General features: G+C 42.7%; 1 protein-coding gene across 7 annotated transcripts in view; it reads right to left on the bottom strand.

The window, feature by feature from the left end:
• The window catches only part of HDAC9 (histone deacetylase 9), a 422,950-nt gene that overhangs the window by 127,373 nt on the left and 275,346 nt on the right, over positions 1 to 20,231 (bottom strand). For all 7 annotated transcript variants that reach the window (XM_077936990.1, XM_077936988.1, XM_077936989.1 and 4 more), the window contains 2 exons: positions 11,864 to 12,041; positions 6,855 to 6,988 (listed from right to left, as the gene is read on the bottom strand). In XM_077936990.1, coding sequence (XP_077793116.1) covers positions 6,855 to 6,988; positions 11,864 to 12,041 — 312 coding nt within the window. The remainder of the gene's footprint in view (positions 1 to 6,854; positions 6,989 to 11,863; positions 12,042 to 20,231) is intronic.

Below are 20,231 nucleotides of genomic sequence, written 5' to 3'. Positions count from 1 at the left end.
TCAGAGGATTTCTACACATACACCTGTCCATTCTTCATCCAGGAAGCAAGAGTTCAAGGACACAGTTCCACTGGCAGCTCAGTGGGAAAGAGCAATGTAACAGGAAACGGGAGAGGTGAGTTTGAGTTCCATTCCTAGAAAATGTGCCTTCTTTTAAGTACAGTGGCCATAGTAGGTCATGCTTTGCAATCCCTGGAATCTCCACTGACAAGGGGATCTCAGGTACCAAGGCTGAGATGCTGGATAGCTGCTTTCAGTTGGAACAGACAATAGTAGACTAGATGAACCATATAACTCTTCATCAATCAGTTTCACATATTTGTTTAATCAATGTAGATATGGACAGTCAAGGGGGCACAGTAGGGGAGAAGGGAGAAGGGGATCTGATTGTGAGTGCAGTCATTCACGAAACCACATTTATGGTCAGTAGGGATGGATTAATCTATCGATTCTGGTTTCTCTGCTTCTCATTTCTACAGTCTTCAATTTAGTGATTATTATTAACTTTGTGATTATTATTATTTAAAGCCCTCATGAAAATTCACCACCATTGTAGTGCAAACTTCTCTTTTCTCTTTGATATAATAAGAATGTAAGAGTGTTGTCATGCAGCAGTTGTTCGTGTAGCTGCCAACAGATGGCACTGCAAACTGCAGAACAATGGCAGAATTCTGAGAGTGGCTCACCTTTGGGTGGTCCATCACAGCTGCACTGGAGGAGAAGATGGATGCAGTGGCAGAACTTCATGCTCCAGCATTGGGGGGGGGGGGGAGAGAGAGAGCAGGCGGGGGTGGGGCACGTGTCCTGGGGGTGGGGTGCGCCGCATGTGGAGGCGGGGCACCCAGCACGGGTGGGGGGACAGCTGTGATGGCACCCTACCAAGATTGTGCTGCCGGGGGCGGTGCGCTCCCCCTGCACTCCTCTTCCTCCACCAGTGGATGGAGGCAGGGAGGCAGACAGGAGGGAGAATGGACAAGCAGCCCAGGGAAGGCAGGCAAGCAAGGAGCCAAGAAGCCCAGATTTACCTTTAAATGTGACCTGAACTGAATTTCTTCTCCATCCCTAACATTGGCCAGTAGTGCCAGCCACATGGGAAGTTAAAGTAACTGCTTCTGGCCCCTTGCAGGTCTTTGCTAAGATGAAATAGAGCAAGTTAACACAACTTGTGGTCAGAACTGATAAATTTATCAGGAAAAATGCTATTCCCAGTGTGTTTAAATCAGACTTCTTTACAGGCAAAATGATTTTATACTGATAAACATTTGGCGTAGGTAACATAGGAAACTGCCTTTCTAGAATCTAGCACTGTTAAAATTCAGGGATCTATTTTTCCTTATACTGATAAAATGCAGCCAATATTTTCACATGATCGCGTTGCATTAATCTGCTGTTCCTCGCTCTCTGTCTTGTTTCAGTTACAAAGTTGCCTCCTCTGGAGACATAATTGTCTTGCCCTGCTAATGGCATGTTTGGATTTTCTTCACAATTGCTTACCGGAGACGTAACAGGGCTTTGCCTAGTAAGAAATCAAGAGCATTTGAAAGAAATTTCTGGTAACCAAACCTTGAATGTTGTTTCTGCAGCAGGAGCCAGAAAGAAACTGCACAAAAGATTTATACTCCTTACTAGTATTCCAATGCAAACATTGCTTGTTTTCAAAGGCCAATAAACATTTAAGGGAAGAGGGTATTTTCTGCGACTGTCAACAGGACTTGATATAATAGACTGAATCTAGGATTTAGCCTTGCCTGCCTAAAAAAATGGACTATGTTCCCTAAAACTTTGAGTTGAGTCACAAAACAGTCTCCAAATGTAGTAGTGGAAGCCTCTATTTTATTTCTACAATTTGAAACTGAAACGTACCCAATAATTCAGGGGGATTTTGCTATCCAAAGACGTCTCTGAAACATCTTTATTTAGAAGTAACTTATTTCAGTTAGGGAAGGTATAATATTTTCTCCCTTTATGTTGCTAATCTTCAAACCATTTCAGCTTCCATCAAATTTCCATGGACAAACTAGTTTGCAGCACCATGACTGAAGAGTTTTTCTCTTCCCACTCCGGCACCCCTCAGATTACTTCAAAATATGCTTTGGTTGAAAGGTTAGCATAGACTCTCATTTCAGTGAAATTTCTTTCCAACTTAATAAGGTACTTTAGCTTCACAGTCTAAAGAACTTCACAATGGGGTTTTAAATAACTGATTTCTCCACCTCTCCCAGAACTCTAAGAGAACTCACAGCTGAGGAAAGATGTCTGAGGCACAGTTGCCTAAAGTCGAGAACACAATGTTACTTTGTGAAGACAATAAATGGTTCTTCTGGGGCTGCTTAAATAACAAACAAAGCTACAGTGTTCTTCATACGTCAGGTGATTGATAACGTTCTCTTGCTCTCCTAAAAGTTGTATGTATGTATTTTCTTGAAGGAAGGCAAAGGGGATGTGGTATAATATAAATGTTTTTCCTGGAATGGGCTTCAGATGACTGCATAGCAAATCAACGAAGAAACCCCAGGTGGCCAGTACTGTGGAAGACCCCTTCCATTTCCACTGAGGGTTGTGTATTCTATAAGAAAGCTAATTAAAATATTTAAGAGGCTGGGGTAATTATTAGTCATTGTAGCACTTTTGTCTATTAGTCCAGACACACTGAAGTGCCATAAACCTCACTGTACTTAAGGAGATAAGAACAACAGCTAGACTGTTGTTTTAAATTTTAAAAGACCTTTTGAATGATTTGCAGTCCAATCCTCAACATGTTTACCCAGACCAAAGTCCCACTGAGTTCAGGGGGATTTGCTTCCTGCTAAATATGCTTAGGGACTGCAACCCTCATCTAATTCTTTTTTAATGCTCACAAGAGCATCATGGTTTTCACATTGTATATTTTAAGGATGGCTCACTGCAGCGCCTATCCCATTGGAAGTCCAGGCTAACCAAAAATATATCTCGTCACATCCTAATACGTAGGGATATGTGACAAGGCACAGGGAGCAAGTTGTGTGTTTGCTGCATGTGTGCTTGTGCTTCCTAGTGCATTTTGCTAAGTATAATTATTATTTGACACTGAAATGGTGAATGGCTATGTGCATTAATGAAGGCTTTAACATGGGGATTTTCCATGGGGCTATATTCAGGCCAAGGAAGGGCTCTCTGAGCTTTAATTAAGTGGATAATTAACTGTTGTCATTCTCTAGTAGCTAACACTTGAGTGTTAAACTTTAGATCACATGGAAGGCTACTGAATTCAAAATCACCATCTTGGAAGGGTGTCTTTGTTCCTAGACTTTGTGGAAGAAGGATGTAAGTGAATCTCTACAGGTAAGCAGCCTGATGCAGGCTGGAATGCAGACCTTTGCTTCTAGGAACTGTTTGGAATTATTTCATATTTTGTAAGATGCTGAGCCTGTGCATTTTACTGGTGTATGTCTTATGGAACTGTTTGGATGTATCATTTGATGTTTTAATTTTGTTATGAAGAAAGTTCTGCAAGTAAAGTTTTGAATAATATTTAATTGGTCTGGGCAATGTTTCATTTCCAGAAGGAATCAGATTTTATGCATCCAGACACTTCAAACTGTGCAATATTAATATCTCCAATACATATACTGTCAGCACATATATGAACAGTTGATTTTATGGTAAGTGATACAGCGGTGAAACACCTCTAGATGGTCACAGGGCAACTCTGTGTAGGGGCTACCCTTTAGCTACATAGAACAGAAAATGGGCCCTTTCTTTCCCAGTGCATGTTTTTGTAGGCCACAGAAGTAGCAGGGAATAGTGAAACAATAAAAGTTTCATAAAGAAACAAAGGAAAGCGAGAGGCCAGGACATGAAGATGAGCATGAATAGGGAAGAAGCAGTAGCCCATTGGTCCCAGGCTCCTGTGCTGATCTAAAAATCATGGCGCCTATGTAGAGTGTCAAAAACTATCCATGTGGTGCATTCTCCAGAAGATGTCATTTAACCACATTCCACCTTGACATTGTGTTGGGCATTTTCCACACCTTTATCACACATCCATAGGACTGGCATGGTGATTTTAAACCACAGATCTTCAGCAAGTAGAGGTATACACCACAGCCCACAATATCAAATGGAAGCATTTGGAACAGCTTCCATGTAGAGGCCACAAGACGAAGATTGGTGTAGCTGGTGGGACCAGGTTGCTGAGGGAATTGGGGTGGTGGAGGTGGTGGATGGAACAGACAAAAAGGCTGGGAGGATACACATAGGTAGCTATGTGTGAATGGGTTCAAGCTTCACTGGGTAGCAGAAGGCAGAGGATTACTACTTGCACTGCTAAACACAGGAGCCACCAAGATCAAATGTGTGTGTGTGTGATTGCACCAATCTCCTATTTTCACAAGGTTGCTCAAATCCTAGGCTCCTGCCTTGTGTTTCAGGATGTCAGAAAGCCAAGCCCAGCACTCATTGTTTACGAGCCCCATAAATAAAAGCGTAGTGAACCCATAGATCTAGCACTTGGAAAAACCAGCTCTCTGTCGTTTTCCCCCAAGGCTTTGAAAAGTTGGATGGAAAGTTCTACCAGCTCCATCAGATGCAAATGTATGATCAAGCTTTGATCAGCACAGACGTCAAAATAATGCTCAGAATAAATGTAACTTGGATTGCATGTAAAGAATGTGGCATCATAAAGCTTGGCTTGCTTCACTCAATATCCATCCTATCATTATTTTACTGCCAATACATTTCTTATGGGAACTGAGTATGACCTTTATGACAGCCTGATGATTGACTTAAGAGAGAATCAGAATATTTTCAGTTCACAGCGTTTATCCGGTGATGAGAACAACGCTCCTAGATTGTTTGCGGTTGTCCAATTGTTCGGTGGATTCTAAGTGGAAACACAATCCTTCTTCTATCTCTGTCTGAATAATCACAGTCCTCTCTTTAGCTTCTGTCAAATCTAACCTAGTCTGGTTGAATTTAGGCAGCAGCACCATGAACTGCAGTAACAGTTTACTTGTAGTTATTTATCCCAAACGAAAAAATGAATGACTTATACAAAATGTAACACTCCTGGAGGGAAAACATTATACAAAGGAGTTGCATTCATAGAAGCCAATGCACCACACTTTTAGATGCAGTAAGACTAGTGCCAGCAGTTGGTACTTCCTGGAAGCTGGGGAAGAGACTGATCGCCACTGACCTCCTCAACATTTGCCTTTCATTGCTGCCAACCTTCTCTGGAGCCAGGATATGGGAGTCAGCTGTATGTCATGAGACGACCCCTCCCCTCTGAACAATATTTAAGCCAGACTCAATAGAGGGCAGAAAAACCAATACCAGACACTTGATTGTCAAACCTTCCATTTGCTTTGTATATATGCACTTAAATACTTTGTACTTATGTACTTAAATATTTATGTACTACTTTTAAAAAAAATATATAACTGAATTTATTCTGTGTTTGTTAAATTTTTGGGTTTTGTCATTTTTGAACGGCATGCTCTGTGTTTTCATAAATTTGTATTTTGATGTTTTGAATGTTTGCAGCACAACTCAATGTGGAAAAAAGGCACATAAACCTTAATCAATCAATCAATTTGTTATCTGCTATGGTCTAAACCACAGAGCCTAGGGCTTGCTGATCAGAAGGTTGGAGCTTCCGTTGCTCGGTCCCAGCTCCTGCCAACCTAGCAGTTTGAAAGCACATTAAAGTGCAAGTAGATAAATAGGTACCGCTCCGGCAGGAAGGCAAACGGCGTTTCCGTGCGCTGCTCTGGTTTGCCATGCTGGCCACATGACCCGGAAGCTGTACGCCGGCTCCCTCGGCCAGTAAAGCAAGATGAGTGCCACAATCCCAGAGTCATCTGCGAATGGACCTAACGGCCGGGGTCCCTTTACCTTTACCTAAAGATTATTTCCTTCCTATAGTCACCCACTATAGACATTTTGCTAATCTAACTGGCTCACAGCAACAGGGTTAAGTGTTTGGGGGTTCTATAGAAGGAGACCCCAATCCAACAGCATCTCGATCTAGCAATACATTAGAGGCCTGCTGGTTCCTCGGTCTTACATCAGGAAAGGCTCAGCTCCATCATTTAAAATGGCTGCATTTAGATGATACATCCTGGCCAAGTTATCAATGAGCCTCATACACCCCACATGCAGCTGCTTTGCTCTTCCCTTGATGTGAACTGGGAAACAAGTCAGAAAGCACTGAAGTACAATTTCCCATTGTGATTAAACTGGTGGGGGACTATGGTTAATGGCTCCAAACAAGCCAAGGGTAGCCAACTTTAAACCATGGGTTCATATCACATCTTGTTTTGAAACAATTCACCATAATTTCCCATTTTTGACATAACAAAAAGCTACAGTTACACAATACATGTAAAGCATGTTACTTTCCCCAAAATATTCATGGGAATTGTAGTTCATTAAAGGGTGCTGGGAATTATAATTTTGAGGAAGATTCACATTTTAAATTTGTGGTGTGTATGCACTTGTTCACTCACTTGTGCAAAGGAAAGAGGGAAGTTGTTGTTGTTATTATTATTATTAAAACCTATGTCCCCCCAAATAATTTTATGCTGAAAATTTGTGGTGCCCCCACAAATAAGATGTGTATGCCTCAGAGTTCAAATGGAAGCTATACATCATGGATGGAGTCACAAAAGGGGAAAAATAACTTAATCTGTCATTTTTTGTATGTGGATATTATGATCCACTATGAGTCCATAGTTTATTTATTTTTTATCATGAAGCACAAGGGATATTTACAGGGCTAGCTGCTTGGTGCTTACAGAAGGAATAGAAACACACACTAATAATATTGCATCTCTTAACATCAAACCTATCTGGGTGGCCATGTTTTTGATTACCTCACACTTGTTTAGCAAGCCACTTTCTTGCAGCCTCGACCAGATGCTTTGTATTCTTCCAGCATGCTCAGGGTGGTTGCTGTAATTTCCACACATGCACTGGTGCTTCAACATTAGCGTGTCGTACGCAACACCTTCAGCATAAAGACAATATAACAAGAAATGATAAGTACATTCCCAAGGACCGCCTCTCCCTATATAAACCGACCCAGACTCTCTGTTCCTCTTCTGAGGCCCTTCTTCATGTGTCACCTCCATGAGAGGTCCAGAGGTGGGCAATGAGAGAGCAGGCCTTTTCTGCAGTGGCTCCCAGTTTGTGGAGTGCTCTTCCGAGAGAGGTTCGTTTGGCGCCTTCATGATATATTTTTAGGTGCCAGCGAAAACATTCCTCTTCAACCAGGCCTTGGACTGATTAACGTTCTATAGCCTTTTAAATTTATTTGTGGGAAGGGGGTGTTATTATTTTGGTTTTAACTATTTATTTGTGCATTTACCTTGCATTTTTATCTTGTGGACTGCCCTGAGATTTTATGATGAACAGAAGTATATAAAAACACACAACAAACAAACAAACAAATGCCTAACCATTTGCCTTCTCAGTAAGCAACAGAGGGCCAACTACATGTGGCAAAGAAGTTTCACAAACCTTTCCCAGTCTTTTAGGGTGCAATTCAATCATTCTGAGGACTCTCCTGACTTAACTATGGTTTCTCTTCAGATCGTATAAATCTTTTGCCTCAAAGGATCGTTAATTCTGTTTGAATCCAGTAAAAATTAAATAGAAAATGCTGCATTTTTTGGCCTTTGTCAGAAACGTTCAGCTCACACTGTTTGACAGTAATATATTTGCCCTTCTAACTGCATCGTGTCTGATGAAGAGTTTCTTGGTTTCAAAAAATGAAATCTGAATGGGTCCCCCCCCTTTCCTTCTTCATTCACTTCAAACATCTAAATTGATTTAGGATGTGCAAATAATTCACTTCTGCAGCTGCGGGTCACGCAGCACGTGTGCTACAGTACCACAACACAGCAACAGAGTTGCCTTCTAAAAATAGACAGTAGGATTCCCTAACACAATCCAGCCAAGGCTACAGCTCCCACCCCCAAAGTAAAGAGAGAAGAGACAAATGTTTTCAATTGCTAGCTGCTGTGGAATGTTAGTGGGAGATAATTATTCAGCCTGGAATGTTGTCTTCATTGAAGCCAGTGGCAAAATTCCCCACTGAAATCAGAAGATCCAATATTTTCACTTGCTCTTTTCCTCTTTCTGCAAAACCCTGCTCCTGCTTTGAGTCAGATGCTCATCTAATTGCAGTCCTGTAAATCACGAATTTGCCTCCACAGATGTCAGGGTGGAAACTGACCTCCAGAGAGAAATATACATGTATTTCAAATGCATCACTTTTTATTATCCTTAAGGCTCACAGTGGGTGACAACCTTTATGAACGTTCACTGAACGGGGCGATGAAATATAAAGCAGGGAAGGATCCCAAACTTCTCCCTTGCCTGCCCAAGTGAAAAGCTGGGCATCAGTCTCAGAAAGCGGTCAGACTATCTGCTGTGAAATGGGTGCCATGAAAAGGCAGCAGAGGGGCTGTAGCTCATGCGGAACGTCCTGGGTTTAGTCCCCAGCATCTTGAGGTAGGGCTGGGAGAGACTTGTGGGAATGTTCAGGGAGGCTGTTGTTGTTTAGTCGTTTAGTCGTGTCCGACTCTTTGTGACCCCATGGACCAGAGCACGCCAGGCACCTCTGTCCTCCACTACCTCCTGCAGTTTGGTCAAACTCATGCTGGTAACCTCGAAAACACTATCCAACCAACTCGTCCTCTGTCGCCCCCTTCTCCTTGTGCCCTCCATCTTTCCCAGCATCAGTGTCTTCTCCAGGGATTCTTCTCTTCTCATGAGGTGGCCAAAGTACTGGAGCCTCAGCTTCACGATCTGTCCTTCCAGTGAGCACTCAGGGCTGATTTCCTTAAGAATGGATATGTTTGATTCAGGGAGGCAGGAGAGGATATATTGTTTCTTAATATCCTTCCTAACTTGCGCTAGCAAGTTCTATGCCCTTAGCAGAGTTTTAACATTATCCTTTAAACGCACAGCGGGTAGCTGATTGCAAGCTTGTTTAAGCTTCTCAATATAGATTCCTGGTAAGATCCCGTAGTTCCCTCTTAAAAGAATAAACATGCCACAATCTTATTTAAGATATATAAAAGTAGTTTACTCACATCATCAGTTCACAGCTGGATCCCTGAAGGCAGACTTAGTTACAGATATATATACATGTGGATCTACTCCATATGGAGGGTTAATCCCAGTGACTGCAGACTGGCAGTCACTGCAGCTCACACGACGAAAGGAAGATAGAGAAGAAGGGAGCAGGGCTGCGGGCCTTGTGCTTTTGTTACCTGAACAGGTAAGGCCACGCCCACCTCTAGTCACATGCAAGAGGAAGTATGTCCCAGCCCAGGAGGAAACAGGAAGTTTTTGACTGGCTGGTCCCAACATCCCCTTGCATGTCCACTCTAGGAAAGCAAGGAATGTTGTACTTGACTGCTACTTATGTATCACATCCCACAAGACTCCAGTCTGAAACCCTGGAGATCCACAGCCAATCAGTGTAGGCAATACTGAGCTAGATGGCCAATGGTCTGACTCAGTATAAGTCTGTTTTCTCTGCTCCTAGCTACTCAATGTATTACTGTTGCATTTTTACTACTGAGGTATGGGAGAGGTGCTTGCAGAATTTTCTTTTTCAGTTACCAAAATAATTTGACTTGCCTTGGGTACTGCTCACCTTGACTTGTGGCATCATGGTGACCCAGAAGTGGCCAGAAAAGGGGGTGGAATGGGCTTATGTGTGCTCCATCATTCACTTGCAATGACCCGGAATGGAAATCAAGGGTTGCCTGTATATAAAGCCCTTAACAGCTTGCGACCGGTTCACGTAAGGCCTTGGCCCCATACCTGCCAATTCAATCACTTTGATCTGTGAAACTTGCACGTCTACTACTGTCACACAAAGTTCTTTAGTGTGGCAGCATTTGTGCTTCAGAACTCCCTGTGACCCTCACTGAACTCTTTCAGATGCCCACCAAAAGCCCCACTGCTTCGACAGCCCTGTCTAGAGCACACCTATCTGTTTTTAATGCGTTGTTTTTAGGTGCTTCTAACAATTTCTAAATACTCACAGTATGCTTTTGCCTCATTTTTAATTGTATTTTTTAAACAACAGATGTGTTTGCCACCCTGCCCAAAGGAACACACACAGCAGAGAGTTAACTTATCAAAGATAACACTTACACTCGTTTCTACAGCTCTGGAGACCTGCACACCCCAATCTGGCGTCTAGACAGCTATTCCCAGATTTGCGCTCTGTGAAGCAATTGTAGCATCAGGGGACCATTCATCCATTTATGCACCTTCCCCTGACGGGTTGTGCACATGTAGCCTGAGACTGCACCTGAGTGGAAGCTGCCTCTGTGCTTTCTGTTTCAGTTCTTTCCTGGTTCTGGGAGACAGTGGGGCAGGGGAAGTGGGGCAGCACCCAGCCATTCACTGGCCTGGTCTGCCTCTTCTTCTTCCTTCTCTTCATCCAGCTCTGAAGCTTCCCCTGCCTCTATTCTTTCCTCCTGGTGGGTACAGGTCGGACTCCAGTCCCTGGTACACACTCATCATTGTCCTGTTAGTCCCTGACATACCCCGGGCTCCGTTGCGAGGAAGGGTGGGGTATATATTTAATAAACAAACAAACAAACAAACAAACAAATAAGCACCCCTTGGCTTTGCATGAGACTCTGTGAAAGGAAAGTCCCACAAGCCGGGCACAAGCCACACAAATTCCTCTGCCTTTGCTGTCAGTGACTCAGTGCTGACATTTGGAGCATGGAGAGCGTGCCTGTATGGCCTTAGTTGAAAGCCTTAACGGGAGGATTAAGAGATTTCAAAAAGCTCAATATCAGGTCCATTAAAGTGAACCCACAGTGGGATGTGAAGAAAGTCAAGAAAAAAATCAAACAGGCTTTAAGATGAGATCAAATCCAGTAAACGTTGCTATTTTGTAATTATAATTATTATTCATTAAATTTATATGACGTCCTTTGTCTGAAGATCGCAGGGCAGTTCACAAGATAAAAATAAAGGATAAAAGCACAAAATGAATAGCTAAAATCAAAACAAACCTGTAACAATAATTATAGCCCAAATGCAACCCAAATACATTTCAAATATCATTCCTCATTACGGAAATTGTACTTTTTTTGTTTGCAAAAGTATCAACTTTCTATTATGGCTGAAATTTAGTGGACTTTAATCTCTGATACATTTGGATAAAAGGGAGAGTGTGAGATGTCGTTGGGGGGAGGGAAAACCCACCCGCAAACCCTGAAGCCCCCTTCTTATCTCTCTGTAATTCAAAGAGCACATGCGCCAGCAAGCACCTACAAATACCACAAGCACAAGCCAATCAGCCTTTGCTGAAAGCAGGTATCCCTTCCCCGTAACTGATCAGGTCATTTGTGTCTCAATTGTGACTTTGCTTGTCGCAGTGAAGAACAACACCTTCTGCATCAGCGAGTGGCATTCTTACTGGAGGCGAACGACGAGCCTCAGCGTTATATATACCCCAGTTGTGCAATTTCGTAAGGGTCTTGTTTCAACTTGGCGGTGGTCTCAACAGAGGCAAAAAAGAGGCAACATGGAGGGAGGGAGAAAGAAACGAAAGTGGGGGGGAGGAAATGACATGAGTTGGGGAGGGAACCGAAATGCACCTGTTGCTCAAGTTATGGAGCCAAGTCAACGGTATTAATTTATGAGTGTGTGAATATTATCTCTTATCAGCTGCACTCGTTGACTGGCAGCCAATAAAGCATCATAAAGTCCAGTAGGATTGAGGTTAGAAATGAATGCATTGCTACGGCTATGAGAGGCATTTGTGGCATTTAAATCAATTGATCCTACATGAAGCGTGCATTTACTCCGCCTGTTAAGCAGAGCCTTCAGGGAGTCCTACCAGTCATGAAGCTATGAGCTACAGGCTGATCCGCCGCTGGGTGAGGTAATGCAGGAGTCGCTGGGGAAGACTGTGTCCTGGCAATGGGCTGGCGTCTGTCCAATTGCGCCATGCCAACTGCAGCCATCTGAGCCCGGTACATTTGCAACTGCTGGATTCGCCGACGCTCCAGGATCTGCTGTTGCCAGGAAAGAAGCACAGTGGAAAGAAATGTGAGGAGGGATCAAGTGGAAGACTGGAGGGAAATGTGGGCAAAGTAAACAAGGCCCACCTGAGAGCTACTCAATAAATCTGCCCAATAGATGTGTTCACATTGAACCTCTCCAAGTGCCCCTATTTTCCAGAGACAGCCCTGAAGTTACAGAAGCCGCCCCAGTTTCTGATTTGATCCCAGAATGTCCTGCTTTTCCTTAGGCTATCTCTATTGTCATCGGAGAAATGTTGGAGGATATGGAGCTATGTGGAAACCCCCCCCCCCACACACACACCGAGCCAAAGAGATAAGTAACTATAGAGCCTTTAGGAGACTTCTGAAGGTAACCCTGTACAGTGGTACCTCAGGTTAAGTATTTAATTCATTCCGGAGGTCCGTTCTTAACCTGAAACTGTTCTTAACCTGAAGCACCACTTTAGCTAATGGGGCCTCCTGCTGCCGCTGCGCCACCGGAGCACTATTTCTGTTCTTATCCTGAAGCAAAGTTCTTAACCTGAAGCACTATTTCTGGGTTAGCGGAGTCTGTAACCTGAAGCGTATGTAACCCGAGGTACCACTCTACAGGGAAGTTTTTTAATGTTTAATGTTTTATTATGTTTTTATATAGGTTGGAATAGGAGGTTCCCTATTTTCATTGGAGAAATGTTGAAGGGTATGTCAGAGGCTGCATCTCTTGCCAGGCCCAGAATAAGTTCTGCATCTTCTACCAGGTAGCTGCAGAAGAAAACTCCCATCAGGGGAATACAGAGACTGGAAAGAAACAGATTCAGTAACAAGATCTCAAACGAGGCCACATGATCTAAACAGAAGAGATCACCCAATACAGCTTCAGAAAGATGATCAGATAAGGTGGACGCTTCAGGAATGCTTATTGATTCAAGCAACAAATAATAAAATTATTTTCACAGTGACTCAGCCCTTAGGTATGACTCATATCAGTTTTCCTAATGCTCCAGTACAATTCTGATGCTCCATTGCAGAACTCCACGTGGGCTTTGACACACATGTGTAGCTCTTGTGCATGCAGGGTATCATATATATTTCAATGAAGGGAGCAGATCCTTGGAAAGAGAAAGGTTCATTGAGATCTACGTCTCCCATTGAAGTGAATGGAGTATTATTTCCACATCAGCAATGACCCCTTGGCTCCGTTCCCAGTTATTTAAGAAGTCCTTCACCATGTGAAAAGGGACCCAAGCCTTACATCTAATAACTGTCACACTAATGTGGATTTAACAAAACAACTCTTCTGTGTTCAAGGACTTTACATGGGAAAACTCTATTTCGAAATAATAGAACACATGATTTTACCCAGTAAAGTGGTCTCCTAATAAATCATATGCTATCTCAACAGGGTGTGAATAATACCATTGTGCTTAGGCCTGCTTATTCAATTCCTCGCTTGGGCTTTCTGAATTATTAGGTGCTTACACAACAGGCAGCTGAAAGTGGGGGGATGCTTTGCTTGGGGAGGGGGAAATCCCGATGACTAGAAATACAAGACACAAAATATTCCGCATAATTCCACCCAGCACCCCTGCAAAAGCCACATCCAGCCACACACACACTAATAATGTGGGAATATGTCCTTCACACACAAGCCCCAATTGCACTATATATAAAAATCATAGAATTGTCCAAAGTGGGCATGAACTCAGGACCCTGGAATTAAGAGTCTCACGCTCTACCGACAGAGCTATCTCAGGTCTTATCCTGACACTTTAAACAGTAACGGCTTCTCCCAAAGAATCCTGGGAACTGTAGTTTGTTAAGGGTGCTTAGAGTCATTTGGATACCCTTATTGCCTTCGCCACAATTCCCAGAGTCCCCCAGGAAGAACGGACTGACTGTTAACCACTCTGAGAATTGCAGCGCTAATTTTGTACCTTTCTTGAGCATAGATGTGCACAAAACGTGTATAGATGCAAACTGAGAATCACTATAATTTAAATAGAAATTCTGTACATCTCACCATCGTGGGGAAGACTGTGGCCGGGTGATCACTGTTGATGACCAACCTCAAGGTTCCTTTTCACCCTTCTTATTCTGCTTTGTTTTCAAAGAAATGCTTTTCCAATAGAGAACTGTCTGTAAAGGGCCACCCTAAAAGCATCTGACCCTCTCTCACTGCCATCTCTGCCCAAAGCAACTCCGCTGAAGTGAACTTGGAAGCTATGGAGGTGCTCTTAATGTGTTCGCCATTTCTCAGGGAGTGGAATCTTTGGGGCATTGCTGTATTTAATGTGAGATCACTCATTGCCAGAGTGAGTTAATTTCGGGTTGGGCAGGGAGGAGTGGGGGTGTCTATACTTGCTGAGCTAGGTAGAACGAGAGGATCAAAATGTGGAAAATAAAATTAGGGCTGTGTTAGCACATACTATATTACAGGCTGTGCAGCACAGCAGAGTTTCCAGCTTCTGATGTCTCCAACTGATTTTGGACCAAGGAAAGCAGAATACATTTTAAAGTAATCATAGCAACTGAGACCAGTGGAATTATGTGGATGTACAGGAAAGCCCCAGTAAATGTTAATGGATATTCTGGCATTAGCAAGACTTGAAAAGAAAAAAAAAAGAGAGCGGGGAGGGAGATGAAATCCCAAGGGTGCACAAGGAAAGAGAGATTTTATTGGCCCAATGCACATTTTAAAAGCTCGCCGCTGCGTTCTCTTGTTGTCCTAACAGAATTACACCACATAATGGCATGCTTTCAAAGTACCCCCAAAGAATTTTAATTCAAAGTGCACTTTGAATAAATAAAATATTTATTTTTGTGCACCCCATGGGGTTTCATCCCCCCCCCCCTACTTATTTCCCTGTTATTGGTACTGCCTTCTCTTTCTTTGGTTTCTTTAGCTTGTAATTGGCCACAAAGGCAAATGCAAATTAGTGAGCGATCAAAGCATTAAATCAATTCTCCCATGTGGAGCATAAGGAAGATGCTATGAAATTGGCTTTTGTCCTCTCTCTCTCTCTCTCTCTCTCTCTCTCTCTCTCTGTGTGTGTGTGTGTGTGTGTGTGTGTGTGATGACTGCTGCACTATCTTAAAAATCAAACCATAAGTAGATCAAGGACGTCTGCTGGCACTTTGGCACTGGGGCCTGTTTCTGTACCCCACAAGAGCAATTCCACTGCACTGCTAAATAAACCAGTTTTCATTACATCCAGCTTTTCTAGCATTCACTCTCCCAAAATTAAAGCCGCTCCAGAATTTATTTATTTTTTCATCATTCACTGAGAGAGAATCACAAATCAATTGTTTCGTTGTGCAGTTTCGGATCACGTAACACACCACAACACAGTTTCCTAAGCACACACCACACTCTTGAGGAAAGCCACAATGTGTGACAAACATACATGCCATGTGTAAATGTGGTGGGAAGCCATGCAGGAGATAGTCATGAAATAGACACATATGAGTCTGCCGCACATTCTGGCACACAATGTGCTCTTCCTACATAGAAGTGGCGTTTCTGTAAGAAACTGTCTTAGTTAAAGTATTCCAAAGAGGGGAGTTAAGCAACACCACCTTAGTTCTTTTCTGAGGATGTGAGAACTTAGATTACAGGCTGTAATCCTGGAGACAGTTACTAGGGAGTAACTCCCATTTAACTCAATGGGGTTTTCTGAGAAGGCATATACAGTCGTACCTTGGAAGTCGAATGGAATCCGTTCCAGAAGTCCATTCGACTTCCAAAACTTTCAAAAACCAAAGTGCAGCTTCTGATCGGAAGCTGCAGAAGGCTCGTCGGACATTCGGCTTCCAAAAATAGTTCGCAAACTGGAACAGTCATTTCCGGGTTTATGGCATTCGGAAGCCAAAATATTCGAGAACTATGCTGTTTGAAAACCAAGGTATGACTGTATAGGATTGTACCATTAACCTGCAATCCTCTATCCACTAACCTAGGAGTAAGTCGACTGAACTCAGCCAGACATGCTTCTGAGTAGACATTCACATGAGTATGCTGTTAAACTAGACTCCTATGAACATTTGCTTAGGAGAAAGATCAGTTGAGCTCCCTGGGGTTTACTTCTGAGCAGGCATGCATCTGATGGTGTTACTATTTTTTTTTAAGCTGAAATACATACCATAACATACATACATACAACAATATTTACTTGTTGAGGGGATCTGTGCTGTGCTTTATCAAAACCAAATCTGGGTATGGAACAAGATCTAATTATTACAGATGCTCCTTCATCTTGCCCTTGCGTGTTCAATGGGAAAGGGATCATGCGAGTGTGATTAATTTTTCAAAATAAGTTTTAACTATCCATGGTAAGAGTACAAAGACCTTAAATCCCAGATTGTGCAAAATGTTGATTCTAATTGTTCTGTTTAGCTGGCCTTGGCTTGTGACAAGCTTGGTATTTTACAGATTTCCTACCTGCCACCCTCCCTTTTAGCAAGTGAAGTTACACAGATGACTCTTCTTGAAGCTCACCTCTTTATTCCTAATTATCTTGGCCCTGTGTTCACTCAATGAAATACTGCCGTTGTCCCTGAGAGTTCTCATTTGGGATGAGTGACAAACTAAATTATCCAGCATTTCGATATGTAAAAAGAAAACCTCACTGAAAGGCAACCATGCATTTAAAAAAAAAATTTTTTTTTTGCTACCAACAGATTTTTCACTGCTGTATTGGCACTGATCCATAACTTGATGATAGAAACTGCAACAATACCCAGAGGGTTAAAGGTAGCATACAAGAACTAGATAAGAACAGTGATCTATACACAACACTAGCCATTGGTGATGATAGTGTCCTTTTAGCTATGCTATGCTAATTTAGATTGTAGGTGGAGCTAAATCTGCTTTTCCTGTTAGGTCTGCCTTGCACAGAATTAAATTTGCTAAGACAGTCTAGGTCAGCAGCTTCAGCTCTCTTTACTGGAGACTTTGGGGTCAACAAGGGAGTGACCTGGGAGACTGAAATGTTTCCCCACTAGTTTCTGAATGCTGCCCTTTTTAATAATGCCTCTTTTACTTGCTGTATTAAAATATTTGCACCCTGCTTTTCCAAAGAAAAATCAAAGTGATCTACAATTAAAAAGGCAAAGGCACTGTAAAAACAACAGCATTAACAAAACAAAACAAAACAAAACAACCCAAAGCAACAGATGAGCCACTTATGAAACAACCAACCCAAAAAGATTTGAGTCAGGACTATGTTCAAAATAAATAAGGCAATTGTTTTTGTTCGGGCTTGAAGATGCCTCAAACAAAGATGAGGTTTAAGATGCTGTCCTATTTGATGAAAGAGCCTTGTTTGAAAATGAAACCATTTTATATTAGTGCAAACTGGCAGTTATAAGTACTCCCTCCATAGTTGAAAGAATGTTTAATGGCCATAGAATGCCTCTGAAAACCCCTCGCTGGGAGGTTTTCCTCCCCAATGGAGGAAGAAAGTTGTTGCTCTCAGGTGCTGCTTGAGGGCTTCCTATGGGCATCTGGTTGGCCACTGTGAGAAGAGGAGAATATGGTCCTTTGGTCCTCTCCATCAGGACTCTTCTTCTGGAAGGGACTACCCACTGGGACTGCTATCATATTTCATTGTTCTGTGCTATGTACCCAGAGGGTAAAACTGGGATCTGCACAACTGATTAAACGGCTGCTGAGGAAACAGTCAAAGATGAATGCCGGATTCGTGGTTAGGCAATATAAGCCACAACTGGGATTCCTAAAGTGGTATAACCACCAGAGAGCATTGTGTGGGGTGTGAATCAATGGTTCACCCTTTCAAGCCCCCCTCATGTTTGCTTATCATATGACAGGAAAGCGGGAGCAATTTAAAATGCCTAGAACGTCTACCACATGAGGAGTTTAATTGCTATGTATGGTACACCATAGTGGGATATTTGCAAGTGCCCTCCGAGTGATACATATCATTCAGAATAATGAGTCCAGTTCATAGACTCAAGACCTAAAATGGCTGACCACAGAGCCTCTCTGTTCCTCAGACCCTGTAATTGCTCTAGATTCTCTCCTATTGACAGCTCTGTATTTCAACAGCCTCGAGTTTTATTCCTATAGCTTTATCTATATTGCTATTGATTATCTAGCTAGATACAGGTTTAAATCTACACAGAGAGAGCTGAATTTCAACTTTCGTAATAAGAGTTCCCTTTTAAAAAGAGAAACATTGAAATTCACCCTTAGTTCTCCTGCATGTGGAAACATGGAAAGCACAAGAGCAGTGTAGGTTTGTGACAGACTTATGACATGTTGTAGCAAAAGGAAATCTTCCTGGATCTATCCATGACATGCTTTGTACCACCAGTTACTTTCAAAAGCACACCAGAGATGTTCTCCTGGGTGATTTTCCTAAGTTGCCTCACTTGGTAGTAGTTACTCAGAAGCCTAATGCTGCCCTCAACCTGCATTGCTTTTGTATGGAACATTTTTACCTCAGTGTCCTCACTTTCTTTCCTATGTACAGCGCCTGCTGGTCCCTGTGTCCTGGTAGAACGTCATTGGCTTCATTTAAATCCTCCAAGATAACAGAGACGTTCTCAGCCAGTAAGTGCTGGTGAGTCAGTTTGCTAGCTATAACCGCCGGGGAGAGTGAATTGTTATCTGAGTCAGGGGTGGTGATGGAGGCAGGGAGTATCTCAACCAGCACCATGCAAGCACTGGTACAGCCATGAGCAAGGGTAGCTACAAAGTGCTAGCAGAGGTGCTGTCTACTCCGCCTCAAGGGATCAAGACAGTTCTCCAAAAATTGCAGAGATGTCCTTCTCCACTCAGCTGCTAACTAGCAAACTACCTCCCGGGCTATCACTAGTGCACAATAGTATTCATAATGTGATTCAGATATGCTTCTCAACATTTGCCATTCCCAAATAACATGGATCAAGTAGACCTGGGTTGTCTGAAGAGGTCCAGCAAGCAAGGAACATCTTCAGCTATATAGCACATAAAACTCCTCGGTTTCTCCACTTGACACAAATAAGGGACTTAAGATTTGTCCCATCATGAACAACTATAATTTTTGGAGAACTAGTTTGAAGCAATGGATGATTAGCTACTTTGAAAACCTTGTTCCTTTGAGATTTAAGCCGGGTTGACCTTGTAGCTAATTATGCAGTCCGGTGTCTTTGAGAATCGCCATCATTCCTGATTGCAGTCCCCAGGCCTTTGCCTGCTCAGATTAAGGGAAGGACAGGAGATCAGGCCAATTGCCTAAGGGCCTGTTTCCAGTGTGGTTGATCAAGGCACACAATGCCGACAAAAATCCCCATGAGTGGAAAGGGTGGATTCACTGGGCTTGATTATCCGTGTTGCATGTCTGTTATGCAGTTGAATCAGGGAACAGTCCGCGAGTAGTTCTTTTGTCATTCCGAAGAGGAATTGCTATTCCTTGCAATGCATCTTTCAGTGAAGACCCTTGGCATTCTGTACATTCATCATGTATGTCTCACCAGCTCGTTCAACCACTAACTCCCAACTGGCATGAGTGGCATGAATCTTGGCAACATGCCTTCCATTCTTTTGGCTTTTGGCACATGGGACTGATGAATACCAGCAGAAACATTCAGAGGCATCCACAGCCATTTGCAAAAGAAGAAACGGTTTATATCACAAATGTTCAAGTGCACAATATGCAAAACACCTTGAAAGAGATGAGCTTTGCAATGTTTGGGTGGTGGTGGTGAAACAGGGTTCAGAGTTTGAGTGCAGTGCATATGCCACTTCCTCCCAGCCAAACATTTCAGAGAGTATCAGCACAATGGTCCAATTATTGACAATTTTAATAAGGTTTTGTGGATGTGTTTACTGATTTTATTACGATTTTGGATGTTGTTGATATACAGGATTATAAACAAACAAACAAATAAACAAGAGGAACTGGGAGCCAGGAAGTTCTCCAGAAGATCAGAGTTGAGGGACAAAGCCAGGCCTGGAGACCAGGTTGGGCTCATCACAGGAATAAGATAGGAATTATTGTACAAATGAGTGGCTGAGTGCTCTGTGGCTTTTGGGATCTTAAGGAACCCATGCACACATTTCTGCAGAGACTCAAAGCATCATCATCATCATCATCATTAGGTGGTGCAAATTCCTTCACCATAGATGATGACAGAAAGATAAATCAGCAGGAGTTTTGCCGGACAGTTTCTCCTTCCCTTCTATTCTGAGCATGGAAAAGG

This window comes from Podarcis muralis, chromosome 12 (assembly GCF_964188315.1).
Source record: "Podarcis muralis chromosome 12, rPodMur119.hap1.1, whole genome shotgun sequence".
Taxonomy (NCBI): Eukaryota; Metazoa; Chordata; class Lepidosauria; order Squamata; family Lacertidae; genus Podarcis; species Podarcis muralis.
The sequence above is the reverse complement of the archived record's forward strand: the minus strand, read 5'-3'. Positions and strand labels throughout refer to the sequence as shown.